Source organism: Perognathus longimembris, chromosome 12 (genome assembly GCF_023159225.1).
Source record: "Perognathus longimembris pacificus isolate PPM17 chromosome 12, ASM2315922v1, whole genome shotgun sequence".
Lineage (NCBI taxonomy): Eukaryota > Metazoa > Chordata > Mammalia > Rodentia > Heteromyidae > Perognathus > Perognathus longimembris.
This window is the reverse complement of record NC_063172.1, coordinates 13255358-13278281: the sequence shown is the minus strand read 5'-3', so window position 1 is coordinate 13278281 and position 22924 is coordinate 13255358. Positions and strand designations below refer to the sequence as shown.

Below are 22924 nucleotides of genomic sequence, written 5' to 3'. Positions count from 1 at the left end.
TAGCCACAGCCCCGCTTCTAGTTTTTTGGTGGCTAGTTAAAGAGTCCCACAGACTTTCTTGCCTAGGCTGGCTTTGAACCACATCTTCACATCACAGGCTCCTGAGTTGTGAGGATTACAAGCACAGGTTACTAGCGCCCTGCTTAAATAGCACACTTTTCAAAATGGGTGTGACTGCCAATTCCATGTATATTTTACCACCATTTTTAAAAAATTGACTCAGTTAAAGATGAAAACAAATCACTGAAAACTACTTATCACTGCTTTTATTTTGTATTCAAGGTCACAGTCAACCAGGAGAGAAAGGTTCTGTTGCTCTGTCAAATAAATATATTTAAAGCTAGCGAACATCAGAGCAGAATTTCATCAAGCCTATAAAAGTGATGGGAAATCTTATTAATAGTTGTTTACAGCTATACAGTTAACATAGTACAAGGGAAACATAATATAAATATATTCAAAGGTTTCATTTCTAATACTTGACATTTCAAATTTTGAAAACATTAAAATTACTGCCAAACAAAATTCAGACCATATCAGCAATGGTTTAAAAAAGGGAGCAATTTAATCATTATAATACAGAGTGCTTTAAGAAGTTTTGAATATATAAAAGAAAAAAACAGTTTAGTGCATTCGATTGTTACAGTCTTTACATTGCTTCTTTTAAAAAAGTTCCCAGTAGTATGAAAAAAGCCACCCACAAAGCCAGCTGTCTGAGGGACGAATCAGCTAAATTGCAGCATTTGGAGTTACTAATAAAGCTATAGTTAAAAAATAAAAAGTTTATAGAAATGAAAGCAGCATGCATATTCAAGGCTTTTTCATAACATTTTCATTAGCTGACAACATTTAGCCAAGAGCTTAATGTTTATTACTCATTAAATTAGATAAACTGGCCAAGCCCACTACAGGTGATCATTCAGAAATACATTTTTTAAAATTCAAAGCTAATTAAACTGAACATTTCCTCTATGAAGAAAGCCCATTTTGAAAAGTGGTCCTATGAAAAGAAATGGTCCTTCTCAGCACGAATGAACAGCACTGGTCTTTCCAGAGTTTGTAAGTTCCTGTGAACCTTCAGCCTCTTGAGATGGCAAGAGTTAACAGCACTCTCTTCATTTCTAAGTAAGAAGCTAACTTTTAACTCAATGGGATCAGTTTATAATTTTTTTCCTCTAATCACTGAAATTGTTACAGAAGGTGGAATTCCACTAAAAGGTAATTCTTGAAAATTCTGATCCGATGCCTGTATGAACATTTCTGACTTCCATATGATTGTAAAACAAAACAAATCCCACTAAGTATATTTCACTACATGATTCTTTTTCACATTTTTTTGGCATGGTATTTCACTGTATTCAACTTACACCAGTTTCTTTTCCCTCTTCGGCATTATTTTTAGCTCAGTACAAAGCAAATTAGCATCTAATGAAAAAAGTCACATATTCTAAGTAGAAACAGTGGTATCCATAAGTGTGTTTAATGAAAGAGCTAATCATTAAGGGCCAGTGATACCACAAATCTTCCTCATTCAGGATGTGTATATTTTTACACTTGAAAAATTTTAAGCCCTTGTACCTTTTAGTTTTGCTTGGTGTAGAGAATAATAAATGATTTACAGAAATAAATCAGTGTTTTTTTTCTCTCCCATTTCCAAGTAACTTTTACTCTGTAAAATGTTTGGTCACTCAAAGGCTCTAAGTTTAATCACAAACAGAAGAATGCGGGGAGTCCAGCCTGTCGGAACTAGACACAAAGCAGTAAGCTGCACTGAAAATGAAAGGAAGTGCTAGTGGTCATCAACCCCCTTCAGAAAGTCGAAGATTCAGAATGTTTCCATCCTAGCAGAATAAAAATGAACTGTACTAAAATCTGAATTTTTACAAGTTGTTTTTTCATTAGTGTTCTATTTACATTGTAGAACTTCCACCAACTGCAGTAGTTAAACTTTGGCACATTAAGTCCATTTCTTTTGGATATTGGATCCTGTTTTTTCTCAGATTGTGTATGCCTTGAAACATTTTTCAGTGTCACCAAAGATTGAGCCCATTCACAGTAACTCAGACATCTTGAGTTGAAGAATTAATTCTCCTTCAACATTTTAAGCAGCTATAAAAGAAAAACAACATAAAAAGCTGAAACTTTAAAGAAAACTAATTTTTACTTTTTTACTACTTTAAGAGCAAAAATGATTCCAATTGCCAATGACAACACATCCTGTTTTCTTACTGACACTGAGATTACTTACCACATACATCTCTTAAGAGTTCACTAGACTCTGTGTGCAAGATTTGTTTACGGAAACATTTATCACCTTTCTGGAATTGTTTATAAAAATTATTAGTAAGAAATGTATCTTTCATTGTCAGTATCTGTAATTATGAACTTACAAATGTTTCTATGCAAGGCTGGCATGTGCAAAAGATATTATGTGCTAAAGATATATGCATGTCACTTACTACAATAGCTACTTTAGTAAGATTTTGGTAACTTTGTAAAGGGAACCATATTTTAAATGAAGAAAAAAATTTGGAGGGAATCTATGGTGAATTCCCTATAAGTGAAAAATTATTTTATTGCAACAATGACATACTCGTTAATGTTTTATAATTTTAGGCTCTTGTTTAAAAACTTTTAATATTTACCCCTCAAAAAGTACATGAATAAATATACACCATTTGGGGATTTTTAGTAGTGTGTGCTGGAGTTTGGACTAAGGGCCTGTGCTTGCTTGGCAGGGGCTCTGCTGTGGGGAGGAGCCATACTTTCAGACACTGTTTGCATTGGTTATTTTGAGACAAGGCTTCACTTTTGGGCTAGGTACATGTCCAGCCTGTAATCATCCTTATTTTATGCATTCTGACATACCTGGGATGACAGACATGTAGCACCACTCAGCCTCTTCCGTTGAGATAAAAGTCTCACATATGTTTTTCCCCAGGCGGGCCAGGAGCTGCGACCCATCCAATCTCAGCCTCCACATAGCTGGGATGATAGATGTTTGAAATTGCCCAGCAGCTAACTGCTAAGAGGGCACCAGGATTTCTGCCTGGGCTAGCCTGGAATCAGGCTAGGCTACAATACCATTTCTCAAAACCTGAAGCTATACATGATTTTTTTTTTACTGTAATTAGTATCAATAGCAATGTTACTATAAACATAAGAATTATCCACTAAATTTAAAGTTCTAACATACTATATAGAAAAGTTCACCTTCTTTTTTGAAGTTTACAATTCTCTATTAAATCACTGCAGAGGTTGTAACAACAATTCACTGCAGAAACAAATTTGCTGATTTAATCTTGGCTGAGTGTGCATTCTTGTGTTTAGCAATAAAAAAAAAAGGCCTGTTAAAAAATATTTTATGCATCTGGGTCAGAACAAGGCCTGTTCTGAAGCTTGCTGATATGAGGAGGTAGACAACGGATGGGACTTCAGGATAAAGCTGTAAAAAACTGCCTAGCTCTTTGTGACTTACAATGATTATATTATGTTCTATAACCTAGAATGAGATGTATAGTGCTTATTAAAGTAGGTACCTTTTAAATTCATCTGTTTTTCTTCCCTAAGAAGTAAGAATATCACCTAGCACATATTAAAATATCTGTAAATAATTGTTAAAATGAACACGCCAAAGGAAAGATATGGGGGAATTAAGTTGATACTATGTAGAGTAAGAGAACCTAAGAACTGCACAATGGGTTACAGATGTAGGAAGAAGAGGGAATAAGTATGCTTATATGTAATAATCATGGAAGGTCTATTTTTCATTTCCTCCCTTCTTGCTTGAGAACACTGCAATGATTTCTGCTACCCTATGTTATTCGGCCTACAGGCAGATAGACACACGCACACATTTCATGACAACTTCATTGTCTGCAAAACCCTGTGCTTTTATCCTGGAATGTTCCCAAACACAAAACAGAAAAGAATAAAAACCTATTCCAAAATTCAAAAGTATTAAGAACTAAAGTCTTACCTCTAAACCAGTAACAGTTTTACAATTATAGTAATTTTTTTGTGCGCCTATCCTGGGGTTTGAACTTGGCCTAGGTGCTGTCCCTGAGTTTTTATACTCAAGGCCAATGATTTACCTCTTGAGCCACAGCTCCAGTTCTAACTTTTTGGGTAATTTATTGGAGATAAGAGTCTCACAGACTTTCCTGCCTGGGCTAGCATCAAACCACAATCTTCAGATCTCAGCTAGGATTACAGGTGTGAGCCACCAATGCTTGACTACAGCAAAATTTTGATTAATTTATAATGTATTAAGGAACATACTAAAACCTTTCATATTTACTCCATCTTTATTACCACTTTTAAGACTATTCATTTATTTCGTTTAGAGATAGTCTCACTGTGTAGTTCAAACTGGCGTTAACTCACCATCTTCTTGTCTGTAGCTCCAAACTGCTGGGATTTTAAATATGTACCACTACACCTAGCCAGAGATTTATTTTTTTAACCAAATGTAGTATTTGTGCTGGGAACACAATTATTTTATATCAAAGAATGAAAATATATTTTTGTAACAGTTAATGTCATATCTATTATTTGCCTTTTGCCAATTATTTCTGCCTAAGAAGTAATATCTATTGCAGCTTCTCAAACACAGATGCACCTAAGCAAACATGAATTTATAGAGCTTTGGCTTTTAAAAGAAAAAAGATATTGAACAATTTTAATACATAAAGTGCTTTAAACTCTAGCTAAAACTTGAATACTTTTGAGGCAATACAATGAAGAAAAAATATATTCATTTGACCTAGTTTCCTAATATTGAACAATCCTCACCCTGTAGTAAGTCTCCTTCCTTCTGTATACATTTCCCCTTCTTTTTACTTTTAGTTTTTGAATTCTTTCCTTAAATAGAAGAAAAATAAAGCTTTAATAAAGGGAAGGTCACAAGAACTACATTACATTTGCCTTCAGTGGTTTTGTTTTTTGCCAGTCCTTGGGGGGAGGGGGGACTTTAGCTCAGGGCCTGGGCACTATCCCTGAGCTTCTTTACTCAAGGCTAGAGCCACAGTGCCACTTTCCAGCTTTTTCTGTTTATGTGGTACTGAGGAATGGAACCAGTGCTTCATGCATGCTAGGCAAGCACTCTACCACTAAGCCACCTAGCCTTCAGTGTTTAATTCCCTATGTCTTGTCTTACTGGTGGATTACTTTCCTTTGAAACAAACTGAAAATTATTTTACATAAAAAATCATGCCCGTTGCCAGTGGCTCATGCATATAGTCCTATCTACTCAGGAGGTTGAGATCTGAGAATCAAGGTTTGAAGTCAGCCGAGGCAGAAAATTCTGTGGGACTCTGATCTTCAAATAACCATCAAAAATCCAGAAGTGGCTCAAGTGGCTCACCTTCAGCAACAAAACTCAGGGACAGCATCTAGACCCTGATTTCAAGTTCCAGGACTGGCACTTAAAAAAACAAAAAAGCAACATTAATCATTACAGCAACATTAAACTCTATATAATAATCAAACTACACCTGATCATCATTCCATCATTCATAAATGTCTTGGCTGTCCTAATGACATCTAGTCCTTTTATTAAGGAAAAGTGTTTTAGGGAATAAATTATTCTATAAGATACTATACGTGGTTATAACACACTCAAGATGAAAACTTACACACTTCAGTCATCCGACTTAGAAAGTTTCCGCTTCACATGTCGTGGGGGTTCCCAAGTATCACTATCATCTGTTTCTTCTTCATCCTCTTCCTGATCCTCAACAACTTCTTCCTCCTCCTCATTTTCCTCAAATAATTCTAAACCTAACTCGGATCGTCTCTGCCTTTCTGCAAACCACTCTCTAACCTGCTCATAGCCCATGTGCGATCTGTTGACAAGCTCATCCAGGTCTTGCTCATTAAGGAACTTGTGCTTCAGGTAATAATCCTTAAGTATGGCAGTTCCCGTTTTAAATTTTATAAGTGATGGTGCCCGGTCCCAGTTGTTAATTCTTTTGCCGCCTCTGGGTCGCCCCCGGGGTCTTCCTCTACCTCGTCCTTTGGGTCTCCCTCTCCCTCTTTTCCTAAGGGAAGACAGCCCGTTCATCCGGCCTGAACTGGCGCTTTGATAGTAATAGTACCATTTCAGGTTTCCGTTCTTCCAGGCGTAACGGGTGTCGCCAAACCAGCTGACGATGTCCGTCCTGGCGAGTCCGCTTTCTTCAGCCAGCTTGTCGTACTCTTCGGGCGACGGCCACTGCGTCCGGACAAAAGCACTTTTAAGCAGGTGCAACTGCTCGGGGGTCTTCTTGCATATCTTGCCCGTGCTCCCTGACTTGGGGGCGACCGCTTCTTCTTGGGGAGACGTTTCCGCGGGTTCTTCTTTGGAACTACCTGTGTGGCTTTCGTCCGCGTCGACTTTCTCTTCCTTTAAAGCTTTTGATTTCTTCTTCTCTGTGAACCACGCATCGATTTCTCTCCTGGTGAGTTTGGTTTGCGCCCTTAGCCTATTGAGCTCTTCTTCCGTGAGTGTGGGGCTGTTGACGAAGCTGGCCTGGAGGGCCCGGAGCTGTTCCTCGGTTTTCTCTTTGAACTTCTGGGGCGTGAAGTCGGGGAAGGGGTTCCAGGACGGCTTGGGCTGCGGGGGGGGCGGCGGGCGGGGGCTCGGTCGTCTCGTCGCTGGAGTCGATGACGATGGTGGCGGAGGAGGCGTCGCTGGTGAGGTGTGCGCACTGGCTGCTCTTGGAGTTTCTCTGGTTGTACCGCGTGTCGCTAAACCATTTTTTGATCTCCCCTTTGGTCAGGCCTGTTATTTTCATGAGTCTGATGATTTCCGAGTCGTGGGGGAAGTGGCTTTTAAGGTAGCTAACCTTTAACTCTGCCAGTTGCTCTTTCGTCTTTTTGGCCCGCATCCCGAAGGCGTCCGGGTTCGCCAGCCCGGGGGGGTCGGGCTTGGCGCTGGGGGCCGGGGCCGGGGCCGGGGCCGGGGCCGGGGCCGGGGTCGGGGCCGGGGCCGGGGTCGGGGCCGGGACCGGGGCCGGGACCGGGGCCGGGGCCGGGGCCGGGGCCGGGACCGGGGCCGGGGCCGGGGCGGGAGCCGGGGGCAGGGCTGCGCTGGCGGGCTTGGTTTCCGCAGCGGGCTGAGAAGCAGCGGGGATTTGGCTTTTCTGGACGCTCGTTTGATTTGGAACCCCGGCCACCGTCAGGGCAATGGGAGCCGTGACTGGCAGGCTGTTCGTCCCGGCGACCTGGGTGAGGACCAGACCCGGCTGGCCCACTATCTGACACGTCTGTAGGATGGATGGCAGGCCGTTACTCCCGGTGGAGATGTGGGTGGGGATGACAGTGATGGTCTGCGGCACGGTATGCACCGTCCCGTTGAACTGCTTCCTCCTCGCCTCCTCGACTTCTTCGGGGGTCCAACTAACACCGTGCTTTAAGCGCTGGGCTGAAAACCATATCTTGATCTGTTCCTCCGTGTACTTGGCTTGGGCGGAGAGAACTGTAATCTCTGACATGGTTGGGTAAGGGAATTTGTTGTAGGTGTTCAGCAGGAGGGGGTTGTTGTCCAGTGCGGCATTGTAGGCAGGAATGCTATTGACGGGGATTAAGACTTTGGGGATCAGGTTGGAGTTGTGCTGCGCGGACACGGCGGTCAGGACCTGTGACAGCCCGGGGAGGATGGCCGCCGCGGCGGGGGGCACGGCCGCGCTGGCCGCGTGGGCATGCGTTCTGCTCACCACCGAAGGGCTGGTGGTGGATTCTGAAGCTGAGGAGCTTGCATTGTCTACCTTTTCTTCCCTGTCTGGTTTGGTTTCACTTTCTTTCTCCTCGGGAGTGTCTTCAGATGAGTTATGATGGACTGTAATCCGTTTGTTTTCTACCTTATTTTTCATCATTTTCATGATAGGCGTTTTACTGATGGGGATTCCTGAAGAAGAAACGTCTATGGATTCTGCTTGTTCTGCATTTTCTTCTTTAACAAAACTACCATCAAAGGTCAGATCATTTATTGTTTGTTCAAAGATTGTCTGGTTGTTACGTTTCACCATCGTCAACTTGAAATTCTCTTCTCCTGGGTGATATTTCATATTATGTTCAGAAAGTGCATCATACCTTTTGGTAAGAAAATTGCATTCAACACAAACATAAGATGAATTTAGTACTACATTGGGATGTTCTGAATCCACATGAAAAGTAAACATGTTTAGATCTGGAGTTTGGAAACTACAATATTTACATTCATAGCCACCTTCAACTTTCTTATTTTGCTGATTGTCAGAATCCACAGATTCGTGAACTTCTTCATCGCTTGAGATACTCTCTGCTCTGGCATTTTCCACAGGTGTAAGTACAGGAGGGCCTTCATCCAAACCCGATATCAACTCAAGATCTGGATCCTGCTCACTAGCAAGGACCATGCAAGGTGTTGTTGACTTTCGCCTGCTTGCCATTCTGATGTTATAGGGGAATCTCAGTGCTGATTGAAAAGCACTGAGGCTGAAAACCATTCAAGATTCATTTGAAAACAATGGCTTTGAGTTCTTCAAGTTGCTTTTGTTCTCAACAAGTCTCATTAGCAGCTTTTTCATGGTGCAATCAAGTAAAGAGCTTACTGTTGACAGACAAAATACTGTTGAATTGCTGAAATTTTTGAAGCACAACGCCAATCACCTACATTGAAATAAATTTAAAATGAGTGGCAATGATCCTTTAAGCAAATTATGGTTATATTTCACTAATTTAAAGTTGCTGTACAGCTCAGACACAAAGATCTACAGTAAGATAAGAATCAGAAAACAGGGCTGGGAATATGGCCTAGTGGCAGGAGTGCTTGCCCCGTATACATGAAGCCCTGGGTTCGATTCCCCAGCACCACATATGTAGAAAAAGCCAGAAGTGGCGCTGTGACTCAAGTGGCAGAGTGCTAGCCTTGAGCAAAAAGAAGCCAGGGACAGTGCTCAGGCCCTGAGTCCAAGGCCCAGGACTGGAAAAAAAAAAAAAAAAAAAAAGAATCAGAAAACACATTACATAGATGGTTGTCTCCAAACCAACTCCGTGAAGATTTTGTATGGTACTCATGAGTCAGACCCACACTTGTTTGTTTGAATCTTTTAGCTGGCTACTTATTAGAAAGGAAGAGGAAAAGGGCCTACTTTGGCAAGGACAAATATAAATATTATCAATGTAAAATGGCAATCTGCTAATAAGAAAGGATCTTTCAAACCATAAAAGAAGCTACAGGTGCCAAAAAATTATGGTCATTATATATGTAAGAAATTTTATACCTCACTTGTTTTTTTTCCTACTGGTCTGGCTCACTTGCCCAAAAGCAAGTTTAAGTATGGCAAAAATAGTGAAAATGGAAGATGAAAAATCAAAGTGTCAGAAACATTATATTTACTCATTCTGTAGAACACTACTAGAATTTATAAAATGTCTAATCACACCATGTTACTGCTATGGGTCACTGTGCAGAAATAAAGTTCCAGCTCCCTAAAGCATACATAATTGCTTTGACTATCCCACCCCAACCTCAGATTTATGCCTCAACGTTTTCCTTCCTCCTGCATCATTATGTCCTTTCCACATAAGTGATTACTATTCCTGAAACACTCAACCCATTTCCAGAACTTTACTCAGCCCGTTCCTGATGCTAGGTTACTTTGTGCACTTGATGTGATGATCCCTCTATCCACTCTAGAACAAGCATTCTCTTTAACTTGGTCCTGTCACATCTTGTTTATTTTTAGTCTGGGACTTAGCATATTGTAGCAAAGTGATGATACGTTTCCATCCCTACTTCCCTATCATGATACGTTTCCATCCCTACTTCCCCATCTACACTTGTGGTCCCCTTATTAATATTATGTCCCATACATTTTGTTTTTCCAGCAATAGTCTTACTGTGATTCAAAAAAGTCTCCAAAACCACAACTGAGTAAAGCACCTTTATATCTTCAATATAACACTTTCCCACTGAGCTCTTTTTGGCTGGAATCTCATTCATGTCTGTTATCTCCATTGAGTATGAAAAGGCTAGTCAAGTAAGTAATCATTAAATATTGAATTGAACTAATAGGAATAGGAAAATAGTCCTACAAACCCCAACAGGGTCCAGGGACATCATCATAGACCACAATAGCTGAAATTCACCAAGAGACTTTAAATCATTACAAGAACACAAATTTTAATAATGTTGCAATCAAAATGTTTAAAATTTTGAGCAAGAGCCATGGCTCAAGTGGTTGAGCTCTGATGTAGCAAGTGTAAGGCTGAGTTTATACCCGAGCAACATCAAAACTAATTTTTTTTTTTGCCAGTCCTGGGGCTTGAACTCAAGGTCTGGGCACTGTCCCTGTGCTTCTTTTGCTCAAGGCTAGCACTCTACCACTTGAGCCACAGCTCCACTTCTGGCTATTTCTGTGTAGGTAGTACTGAGGAATCGAACCTAAGACTTCAGGTATGCTATGCAAGCACTCTACTGCTAAGCCACATTCTTGGTCCCCATCAAAACTAACTTTTTATGCTAAATCAGTCAACCTTTAAGTGTTTCCAAAGTCTAATCTAAGTCCAAATGAATACAATGAGCAAAAAGTGATCTTATTCATTTCCCGCCAAAATCAACAGTTCTTTTCATTTACTGGCATCTTTCCTAGGTGAAATAAAGCGAAAAGCTTGCTCCACAGATTATGGAGCAAGGGCTAGGAATGTGGCTTAGTGGGAGAGTGCTTGCCTAGCATGCATCCAGAAAAAGCAGGAAGTGGTGCTGTGGCTTAAGTGCTAGCCTTGAGCAAGAAGAAGCTCAGGGACAGAACCCAGGCCTCAAGTTCAAGCCCCAGGACTGGCACCAAACAACAACAACAAAGATTATGGAGCAAAACAAGATCCTTAGGAGAAGAAATGATAGAGTCCATTAAATGAGAGCCACTCTTCAGGAAACAGAGCTGCATACTTGACTTTGTAAACCATAAGATCCCCCTAGAACTACTCAAATGCGTATTATATATCTTTTGACCAATCCAGATAGCAGATGGAAACTTTTACAAAATAAATAGCAGGAAGCTGAAATGTGTTCTGAGTGGGGCGAGAATTAGGGGAAAAGGTGATGAATGGAAAAGGGAATGTTGGACAAATACAAATGTAATACTAAATGTACATATGTGAAAAAGGAAGTGGAAACTTGATGTGACTGCTGGGTAAAGCTTCAGCTGGGACCAGGAGAGGAAGTGATAGGAAGGGTGATTGTGATCAGGATGCACTGTATGTGTAAATGGACATGTTAAATTGTAAACCCTTTGTACAATTTGTAGAAAAAAAGAAATTACTTAGAGGATTAACCCCACCAAAAAAGGCTTCAGCTCAACATAGAGAGCAAGATCTTGTCTCAAAAAAAACAACAACTAACAAACAACTCCCAACAAACAACCTGATTAGCTCATATTTCTGACTGTTTCAACCTCTGCTTACTTCCACAGTCAACTATATAGCTCTGAAAAATACAATTCTTCTTTAGTTCTAAAAACTGTTGGTTTGGTACAATCTATCTTAAGGTTCTCCAGGATTTTCCTGACAAAACTAGAGACAGTATGTTATTTAATATATAAGTAACCAAATGTTACTTTAAAAAATTATATAACTGTAATTAAAAGTCGCAAAACAAGCCAGGTGCCGGTGGCTCACATCTGTAATCCTAGCTACTCAGGAGGCTAAAATCTGAGGATTAGGTTCAAAGCCAGCCCAGCAGGAAAGACTCTTATCTCCAATTAACCACTAGAAAAGAATAAGTGGTACTAAGGCTCAAAGTGGTAGAGTGCTAGCCTTGAGCAAAAGAGGTCAGGAACCATACCGAGGCCACCCAGGCCCTAAATTCAAGCCCTACAATTACAGGCATGAGTCATCAATGCCCAGCTTGAGGGAGTAAGTTTGATTGGAATACATTGTATACATGTATGAAGATGTCACAATGAACACCATCTCCCCCTATAATTAATGTATGTTAACATAAAGAAGCAAGTAATTTTTAAAAATGAGCCTAGCACCAGTGACTCACACCTGTAATCCTAGCTACTTGAAAGGCTGAGATCAGGAGAATCTCAATGAAAGACAGACTTGGCAATAAAGTCCATGAGATTCCATCTCCAAAATAACTAGTAAAAAGCAGATGTGGAGGTGTGGCTCAAGTTCTACAAGAGAAGCAAGTCAAGCTGGGTATGATGCTCTGAGCTCAAACCACAGTCCCAGCGGGGGAAAAATGGGGTCAAATTAAACAAAAGTTTCTATTATGTTTAAGAAAAAGGACAGCTGGGCCCTAGTGGCTCACACCTGTGATTCTAGCTACTCAAAGACTAAGATCTGAGGATCTCAGTTCAAAGTCAGCCCAGGCAGGAAAGTCCATGAGACTCTTTATCTCCAATTACTCAAACAAACAAACAAAAAAAAAGCCAGAAGTGGAGCTGTGGCTCAAGTGGTAGAGCACTAGCCTGGAGCAAAAGAAGGTCAAGGATAGCACCCAGGCTCTGAGTTGAAGCCCCAGGACCAGCACACCACAAAAAGACAGACAGGTATCCTTTACACACTTAAAACCTCTTCACATTTAAGCAAGTGTATTTTTAAAATTGGTCAACTTCTCTAAAAAATTAAAACAAATTTGAGAACAAAAATGTGTACCCAGAACAACTTTTTTTTCCTTTGATGGTCTGGGTGATGTCCCTGAGCTTTTTTATTCAAGGCTAGTGCTCTACTACTTGAGTCACACCTTTATGGCTAGCTTTTGGTAGTTAATTGGAGATAAGAGTCTCAAAGACTTACCTGCTCAAGCTAGGTTTGAACAACAATCCTCAGATCTCAGCCTCCTGAGTCAAAGTATATACGCATGACATGTTTTATATATTACATATATGAATACATATATATTATATACTGGTTATATAAAGACTATTGAGTGTATATTCTAATATAAAAATACTTTGAAAGAAGACAGTAATATTGGTCATACTTTAACTTCTAAGAACTCTCAAGTCTATCAATTTTTTTTTAAATGAAAGTGACTATTTCATTAATGTTAACTACCAATTCTTTTTTAGTTCTCTCTAAAATCATTTCAAGCAACAGTTGGTCTGAGACACAAGTCAAACTACAGTATACAATCTTTTTTCTTTTTGCCAGTTCAGGGGCTTGGAAGGCCTGAGTGCTGTCCCTGGCTTCTTTTTGCTCAAGGCTAGCACTCTGCCACTTGAGCCACAGCGCCACTTCTGGCTGTTTTCTGTATATGTGGTGCTGGGGAATTGAACCCAGGGCTTCATGTATATGAGGCAAGCTCTCTTGCCACTAGGCCATATTCTCAGCCCCCAGTATACAATCTAATACTTCTTTTTTTTGTTTGTTTGTTTATTAATTGAACACAAATTTTTTTTTACTAGGTGTTGTGCAAAAAGGGTACTGTTACATAGTAGGGCAGTGTGTACATTTCTTGTGATATCTTACGTCCTGTTTTTCTATCCCTTCTCTAGGTCAGGTAGACATATATACAATATACACTGTATCAAGAACATATATAGTATTCACAGACTTGGTCTCTACTGTCTCTCCGTCTCCCTTTGTTAACAGTCATATATCAGGGAGATCATGCCCCTTTGTTTTCTGTGTTCTAGGCTTGTCTCGCTCAACATTATTTGTTTGAGTTCTGACCATTTCCCTGCGAATAACAATATTTCACCATTCCTAATCGCTATGTAGTATTCCATTGTGTATAAGTACCATATTTTTTGGATCCATTCGTCTGTGGAGGGGCATCTGGGTTGTTTCCATATTTTGGCTATTGTGAATTGTACAATCTAATTCTTCTTACAAAAGCTGATTAATCAGATAAACATGAACATATATAAAATATAGTCAAATATTTAAATAATAGTATAGTTAATATGAATAAGAGTTTAAATGGAAAGTATTCAATATCCTCATTTTTATAATGATAATTTGTTATTATTAGCAGCCTACATGTTGAGGATCTAGTTTCAGAAACTGTTGATGTAGGCCTTGAAGCTTACTTTTTAGAACTAGGAAAATATTAATACAATTTCTAGCCCAGTCTCAGTGTACTACACGTTCTGTCCTTGGGACCTTCATCTGTCCTGTTTACTCTGTTATCACCATACCCAATAGCATGCCTGACACACGTCAGACTTTGACAAATATTAATTTAAAAATCAATAATCAATATACCAGGTGAAATTTATTAGGAAGCGTGGTAGTTCTTCCTTTGAAAATTGGTCAGTACTCTTGTGGTGGTTAAGGGCTGAAAGTACATTTTTCGACAAGTTTGGAAGAGTTTTCTCATTAACCAGGCAGAGTATCAAGAAAGGTAAAGTGAGCACACTGGACCTGAGGTTTATGAATTGCCTCACACACGTACCTGCCACGGCCTCCTCAGCATTGTGTTCTTTCAAACGGAAGGGCACCCTTCAAGTTAGGTGGTTAGCTCAGGCCATCATTACAATAGGGCCGAGTAGCTTGTACTCTGCGCCTACGACAAAAAAAAAAAAGGATTTTACTATTATCCTCAATATTACTTAAGACTTAGGAAAATTTATAGTTTAAGACTTGAACATATGGGCTGAGAATATGGCCTAGTGGTAGAGTGCTTGCCTCATATACAGGTAACCCTGGGTTCGATTCCTCAGCACCACATATATGGAAAAAGCCAGAAGTGGCGCTGTGGCTCAAGAGGTAGAGTGCTAGCCTTGAGCAAAAAGAAGCCAGGGGCAGTGCTCAGGCCCAGAGTTCAAGTCCCAGGATTGGCTTGAACTTATAAAAATTAATTTAATTTTAGGGATAAAATATTACTTCATAGAAATAAAAAAATCAATATTGAAAGAACAAAATTCAAAACTGCACATTAAAATTTTTACTAATACATGACAATTAAGCAACTATTAAACTGTATTCAATAAAATTTCAAAATGTGAATATATATATAGTTTATAATGTGAAAAAGCCATACTGAAGCTAGCTTTTCTTAATAAAAATTTAAATTTAAGATAACCTAGTCAAACTAAGAGCCAAGAGTAAGAGTACACATGTATGTGTTTGTACATACACCTCCTGGTAATTGTATTAACTGGAATGGAGAGAATTATTAGCCAATAACAACTTCAAAGAATCTAGTACTCTACCCTTTTACATGAAATTACCTAACAGAGTGGCTAGAGTTTGTTTAGTTCTTACTAGATTGCTATTCCCAAACAGCATTACAATCAGTGTGTTGTGAAATACTAGTATTGTATAATCAAAACCTAACAAGTTTTCTCTAAAAATATGATAAATAACTAAAATTATTTGGTTTACCCAGAGTAAGTAAACCATTCAGGAAAGTTTAGTAAAAACTGCACTTGTTTCTCTTATCAGAAGAATAGTAAACAGGGCTTTTAAGGGTAACAGCATTTTTGTTTTCTTGAATCATGGATACTAAATTCAGTGAATGAATGAACAGTAAGGAAGATGATTTTCCCTGCATACCTTACTCTTTTATTACTACTAACATTATATACAAGTTTATAAAGAGCCTTCTTAGGTCATGAAATAATTAAGTATATCAAAACATCTAGGCTGGGTGCCTGTGGTTCATATCTGTAATCCTAGCTATTCAGAAGGCTGAGATTTGAGGATCGAAGTTCTAAGGTAGCCAAGGCAGAAAAGTCCTCAAGACTCTTATCTCCAGTTAACAACCAAAAAAAAAAAAAAAAAAAAAAAAAAGCAAAGGTGGAGCTGTACCTCAAGAGGCTGAGTGAAATAGCTAGAGGCAGTGCCCAGGCCCTGAGTTCAAGCCCCAGGACTAGCAAAAAAAGAAAAAGGAAACAACAAAAAAAAATCTACTAGTGAAATACTTCCTAGTTAAAACTTAAGACTGAATAATTACACTATTTTCATGAAAACCAAAAGAGCCATCTTCCTGGTAGGTCCAGTAGAGATGTTATCTCCGTAGCCTGGGATTCTACGCTTTCATTTCCTGTTCCCTCCTGTAGAGCCACTCCTCAGCTATCCATCTGCAGGATGTAGACTAGAAGATAGGAAGCAGTTGCCAAGAAGGGAGATGATATTCTGAAATGAATTATTAATTTTGTAGGAAATTGCTACCCTATTTCAATCAATGCTTAAATTACATAGCAAATGCAAGATGTTTTACCGAACAAGCATCCCTGGAGAAGAGTTGCTAAAACATGTATAAGCACAGGGCAACTAGACGCACAACAAATGAGTACTTAGGACTTTCCAATGAAAATCCTCTTGGTCTGGTGCTATTTCAGTTGCTGACATTGAGATTCCTTTAGGACATTTCTTCGTAATTCAGAGTATTTTTAAAAATTTTTTTTGTTTTTGTTTTTGGGTTTTTTTTGCCAGTCCTGGGCTTGAACTCAGGGCCCGAGCACTGTCCCTGGCTTCTTTTTGCTCAAGGATAGCACTTCACCACTTGAGCCACAGCGCCACTTCTGGCCATTTTCTATATATGTGGTGCTGGGGAATCGAACCCAGGGCTTCAAAAGTATGTACATTATATAATAAAACAGAACAAGATGTTCTGGCAATAAAGAATCAAGATCCTGTGCTAGGAACAAACCAGATTCAAATTCCAGCACTATCACTTACTACCTGTGCACCTCAGACAGGGGAACGCTCTTCTGTGTCTCAGCCCTCATATGTGAAATGGTACAAGAAACATAGTACTTAGCTCATAAGGTCATTGTGGGGATTGAAAGAAGTAACATAGTTTAAGTTTTTAGAGGGAATATATGAATGTTATATTGTTCTGATCTTAAGGTATAAACTGCAAGTTATATTACAAAGAGAGTCTTTTGTTTGCTGACAAGTTAGAAAACATTTTTTAAATCAAGGTAACAATAAACTAAACTAACACGCTCTGTTTCCCATTTCATACTTCTGAATATATGAAACCATGCTGGATAACAGATATTGGTATTAGTTTAATTAATTCCTACACACACATACACACACACACACACACACACACACACTATGGCTTCAAAATGTATCATTACTATATTTCATAAAATAAGTCACTCACATAAAGAATCCTGTACTGGAAGAAGTTGTTTTCATTCTCTTTTTCACACTCCCAAACAAAATCAATGCCCAGTGAAGCCTTAACAAACGTTTTGAAAATATTGGGCTATAAGAGAATCGATTTAAGAAGTAGAGCTATGGCTCAACTGGTAGAGTGCTAGCCTTGAGCAAAGAAGCTCAGGGACAATGCTCAGGCCCTGAGTTCAAGCTCTAGGACTGGCATAAAAAGAGTAGATTTAGAACAGAACCTAGATGATTTTGAGTAAATGGTTTAGAAATATCAAGACTTTTCAACACAACCAAACAGGCAAAGACCTTTAAAAGAAGGATAAAGGAAGTCAGAAATCCTATGAAAAATACTAAATCCCAAATCTTTAGTGACAGATGGTTGTTTTGATGATAAATATGTATATCATTTAGGCACCATTTTAATGTTTTGTGAAGCTCTGATAATTATTTGTTTTTCACAATCAAATTCTAAAATCAAAAATAAAAGTCCTGCTTTAAAAATGGCTTATTCAGGCCTGGGAATATGGCCTAGTGGCAAGAGTGCTTGCCTTGTATACATGAAGCCCTGGGTTCAATTCCCCCAACACCACATATATAGAAACGGCCAGAAGTAGTGCTGTGGCTCAAGTGGCAGAGTGCTAGCCTTGAGCAAAAAGAAGCCAGGGACAGTGCTTAGCCCCTGAGTTCAAGCCCCAAGGACTGCCAAAAAAATAATAATAAAATAAAAATGGATTATTCTAAATTGGATGTGCCTGTAATCCCAGCACTCAGCAAAGTAAGGCAGGAGAATCTCCCTTTGAGGCCAATCTGGACTACATAGTAAGACCCTATTTCAAAGCAAACAAACAAGAAAGATTTATTCAAGTGCCTTGAATAAATATTCTGAAGCTACTCAAAATCCACCACACTATTTGTTAAGGTCAAAGGTCTATATTATATAACTTTATGTGTGGATGCACATGTACATGTGTATATACATGTATGTATGTATGTATGTATGTATGTATGTATGTATGTATAGGTAAATACCTTTCTGCCTCTTAGGTACATAATGAATTATAGAATAATATATAGAGGCCTGGCGCCAGTGGCTCAACCCATAATTGTAGCTACTCAGAAGGCTGAGATCTAGTAGATCACAGTTTGAAGCCACCCAGGAAATACAAGTCCAGGAAATGTTGTCTCCAATAACCAGCAAAGGCCAGACAAGAGGCATGGTCTAGTGGTAGAGCATTAGTATTAGCAAGAAAGCTGAGGGAGAGCAAGAATTCAAGCCCTAGTACTAGCTCATGTGTGCGCACGCACACACACACACACACACAAACACACACCAATAACAAAACAGGATCTGAAGCAGGGCACCAGTGGCTCATGTCTGTAATCCTAGCTGCTCAGAAGGCTGAGATCTGAGGATCAGAGATCGAAACCAGCCCAACAGGAAAGTTTGTGGGACTTTTACCTCCAATTAACCACCAGAAAACCAGAAGTAGAGCTGTGGCTCAAGTGTAGAACACTAGCCTTGAGGAAAAAGAGCTCAAGGACAGCTCCCAGGCCCCAAGTTCAAGCTCCATGACTAACAGATTAAACAAGACAATGGCAACTTCCATGTTAATACTTTAAAAATAAATTATATAAAAACAGGTCTCAAAAATGTAAGCTCAAATGTATGTCCTGATTATAATATAAATCACCAACTGCAGTCATGCAAATCTGGTTACTAATGATAGAGCAATAAGAATTCAATAACAACAAAAAAAGAATTCAATAACATTAGACTATTGGCTGTTATTCAAGAACAGTATCAATTTTTTAAAGTTTTTATTATAAAACTGCTATACAGAGAGGTTACAGTTTCATACGTTAGGCATTGGATACATTTCTTGTACAGTATCAATTTTTAAAATAAATATAACTTACTTTTGAAATTACATAGGGTTATTATATTTATCTGTTTTTCTTTTGCTTTTCTTTTTTGTCAGTTGAGGAGCTTGAACTCAGGGCCTGGGCACTGTCTCTGATCTCTTTTGCTCAAGACTAGCACTCTAGCACTTGAGCCACAGCTCCACTTCTGGTTTTTGAGTGGTTAATTGGAGATAAGAGTCTCACAGGGACTTTTCTGCCCAGGGTAGCTTTGAATTGTAATCCTCAGATCTCATCCTCCTGAGTAGCTAAGATTATAGGTGTGACCACAGGCACCTAGCACATAGGATTATTTAGGATTTTATATCAAAACCCTTAAAAGTAAATGTATTAGCCAGGCTCTGGTGTTCATATCTGTATTCCTCACTGCTCAGGAGTCTGAGATCCAAAGGACTCGGTTCAAAGCCAGCTAGAGCAGAAAAGTCCATGAGAGTCTATCTCCAAAATAACCAGCAAAAAGCCAGGCTAAAGGTGTGGTACAAGCTGTAAGAACACTAACCAAGCAGGCACACACACTGAGTTCAAATCCTGGTACTGGCACACACACACACACACACAAATACATGTACTTACTAAAATATTGTTGTAATGGCTTTTAAAAACACATAATATTGTTTATACATTATGGAATATTGCATAGCCATAAGAAAGTGAAAGCATGTCATTTGTAGAAAAATGGATGGAATGGGAGGATAGCATACTGAACAAGATAAGATGGGCTCAAAAAACAGGATATGGGCCTAGCACCCACCCATGTCTCATACCTGTGTTTTAAGCTACTCAGAAGACTGAGAATCAAGGATCATGCATGATTAGGGCAGGCCAGGGTAGAAAAGCTTGACAGACTTTATTTCCAATTAGCCAGCAAAATGACAAACTGACAATATGGCTCAAGTGGTAGAGTACTAGAGGTGAATGAAAAAGTCAAGTAAGAAAACTAGACCCCAAGTTCAAGATAGCATATGTTTTCACTCATTTGTGGAAGCTATAACTAAAAGACATAATCACAGACATAAACATATATAGGTATGTGTACACATATGAATAAACATACAATATGTCTACAGAACTACCCAGGAAGAGAAAGGGAAAAAAGCCTTTTGAGGTACACTGTGACTGTATGGGAAAATGGCATGAAGAACCTCAATGAACACTGTTGATCAATAGGGACTGATGGGATGGGGAAAGAGAAACAGGTTCCACTGGGGAGGGAGTGAATGAGGATGAATATGGCAGAAATAGATTATTTGCATGCATGAAAATAGAACAATGAAAACTGTTGAAATTCTATCAGGAAGGGGGAGAGGGTTAGAGAGAGGAATTGAGGTAGTGCCTGATTGGAAAACGTTGTATATATTATGAGGAAACATCAGAATAAAATCCCCCCTCGTATAGCTAATGTATTCTGATAAAAAAATGCAATACTGGCTATTACCACAAACAGTACAGTAAATCATTTCTAACAGTTCCATGAACAAGTGCATTGACCATGACATTAAATTAGAAAATAGCTTAGGGTACAGAACTTCAATGCTGTTAAAATTCCAATAAGCAATCTTTTTAGCACAAATCTACAATGCTGCAGTATAAATAAGAAGGTTATTTCTTCAACCTGAGATCAGTTTAATTATTTTAATAGCATTTTTATTTAAAGTATTAAGCCATAATTTATGGCAAACTAAGCCTCAAATAACACATTTTGTGCTTATCATAAGAGATTATATATCATCACGTCTTTCCACCTGATTGTGAAATGTGATACAAAAGAGAAAAGACTTTCTAAATGAACCAGCACGTCTATGCTATCAATTTTACTAATAAGTAGAAAATGTTATTCCTTTAAAAAAAAAAAGAACATGCAAATCCAGTTAGTTAGCTCAGCTATAAAGAAAATAAAGCAATTACACAGGCACAATTATGTTTTTGGCTTTAGCATACTTGCAAACCATCCGGCACCCATGCCTCCCTGGTTCACCCAGCCTAATCTGTTCAGAATTGAATATAAAACTAGACCGACATGCACTTTGGTGGAACCAGAGAATGGCACATATGCATAACAATGTCCCAAATATGAAGCTCTGAACTAGTTTCTACTTCATCTGTATCTTGTCATTTCCAATGAAGATGCTGAAGCTGTTTTGAAAACGAAGAAGGCTCAAGAAATCTGTATGAATCATAGCTGTCATCGGTTACTAAGTTCTTTTTTTTCTTTTTAATCTTGTTAAATAAAGCATATGGAGAGGTACTTCTACAAAAACAAGATGCTATCATTTTATACTAAAGAGTCAAGAATATGTATTTTTCTTCTCCCTAAAATTAGTCTGTGTAACCTTAAATGCTTAGAGGAAGCAGAGAAAAACTGAGGAAAAATCACTCATGAAAGCTCTTTTTCTTTGATGTTGTGTTACCACATTATTGTCATTGGCAGCTCTCACACTTCTTTTGCTTAAAATCAGGAGCTGGAATTGCTACATTAGAAATCGAAATGATTTATAAATACAGTAAAGCCCTCATCCCTTCCGTTGGAACTAACTCCTGCTAATCCTCACTACCAGTTTAAGAACAATCCACTTAGGAAAATTTTCAGAAACAAAAATGATGCATGTAGCACCGTAACACAAAGACAAGAAATAATGACCAACTCTAACAAATGTCAAGGTTCATTTATGTATGTGTAACACACACACACACACACACACCTACACCTCAATCCAACACAAAGTCACTTTAATTATTGCCTGGAAGCTGCTCAGCCTCCGTATTCCTGAGCCACCGTATATGTCCCCATTTGCCAGATATTTTTCCTATCTTTTCTCCTTTTATTTCCCCCCTCCCACCCATCACGTTAATCTCTAAGAGAATTACTCCTTCCTTTCAAGTTACATGGAATCCCACCTAATCACATCACATCCCAAAGTCTCCATCAGCCTTGCCCCCCCCGCCCCCTCTCTCTGTCTCTCTCTGCCTGTCTCAGTCTGTCTGTCTCTCTCAGCTCATGAGGATATAAAAGTGCTGTCTGCCTTCCTCTCCCATCACCCCCCCCATTCCCAGTTTAATTCGTGGGCCCTGGGGGGTATCTCATTGATGCCTTCCCACAGGCTTGATCCTTCACTAACCTTGGCCCCGGGAATGAACCCGGATCTTTGCCTTCGTGGCGTGTGCTCTTTCCTGACTGTCACTCGTGGAAGGGAGCAGAGACATACTGACACAAAGGACATGAGGTCCCTTCTCTTCAACTTTGGTGTGAACACACCCCGCGGGGGGTGGGGGAAGGAAAGGGCATGGACCCAGTGAGGCTCACTCCCTCTTCTTGTCCTTCATAAGCCAATCATCAGTGGGCTTTTCCTGCTTCCAGTGGGTCCTACCTTTTACTGGATGGCTTCTTTTCGGCCCCAGGGCTCACAGATTCTTCTGGGCGTCCTTCACCAGAACCCCACCACCACCACCACCACCACCACCACACACCCTACCCTCACAACGGTCTACTTGGAAGGGAGAAGACAACATATCCATCTTCACGAACTAACTTCTCCCCTAACGCTCCGGGCTCCTCAAACCGTCGCACAGTTCCTAAGGACTCAACTCGGGAGTCTTTTCCCAAGTGGGGAGACGACCTGGCCCCAAAAATGGGGACACAGCTTTCTCTTTTCCCCGGAACTCGCACCCTAACCCAGTGCGCTCGGCTCCCAGCAGATCTTCCAACCCTGGGGAGGGCGACCCCGCGCGCCGGCCGCACGCCCCCCCAAGTCCCAGGCTCGCACTGTGGCCCGGGACACCCCCCTCCCCAGTCCCGGACGCCGCCCCCAGGGAGGCTGGGCCCTTGGGCCCTTGCCCCCCCCCCCCGCCCTCCACCGCACAACCCCAAGTTGCTCCATCTCCCCGCAAATCAGGGAGCTGAGATTTTCCCCTACCATACCCGCCCCCCCGGCCCGAGGACGCCCAGGAGCCGCGGTCGGTC

The 22924-nt window shown here is 39.9% G+C and overlaps 1 protein-coding gene across 1 annotated transcript; it reads right to left on the bottom strand.

Moving 5' to 3' along the window:
- Positions 1-375: 375 nt before the first annotated feature.
- On the bottom strand, positions 376-21822 carry Zhx1 (zinc fingers and homeoboxes 1). Its single transcript, XM_048358716.1, is given in 6 exon segments — positions 376-2109; positions 5637-6604; positions 6606-6928; positions 7061-8631; positions 14372-14482; positions 21375-21822. Coding segments are annotated over 3 exon segments (2694 nt in total). The 5' UTR covers positions 8469-8631; positions 14372-14482; positions 21375-21822; the 3' UTR covers positions 376-2109; positions 5637-5641.
- Between the last annotated feature and the right edge of the window lie 1102 nt (positions 21823-22924).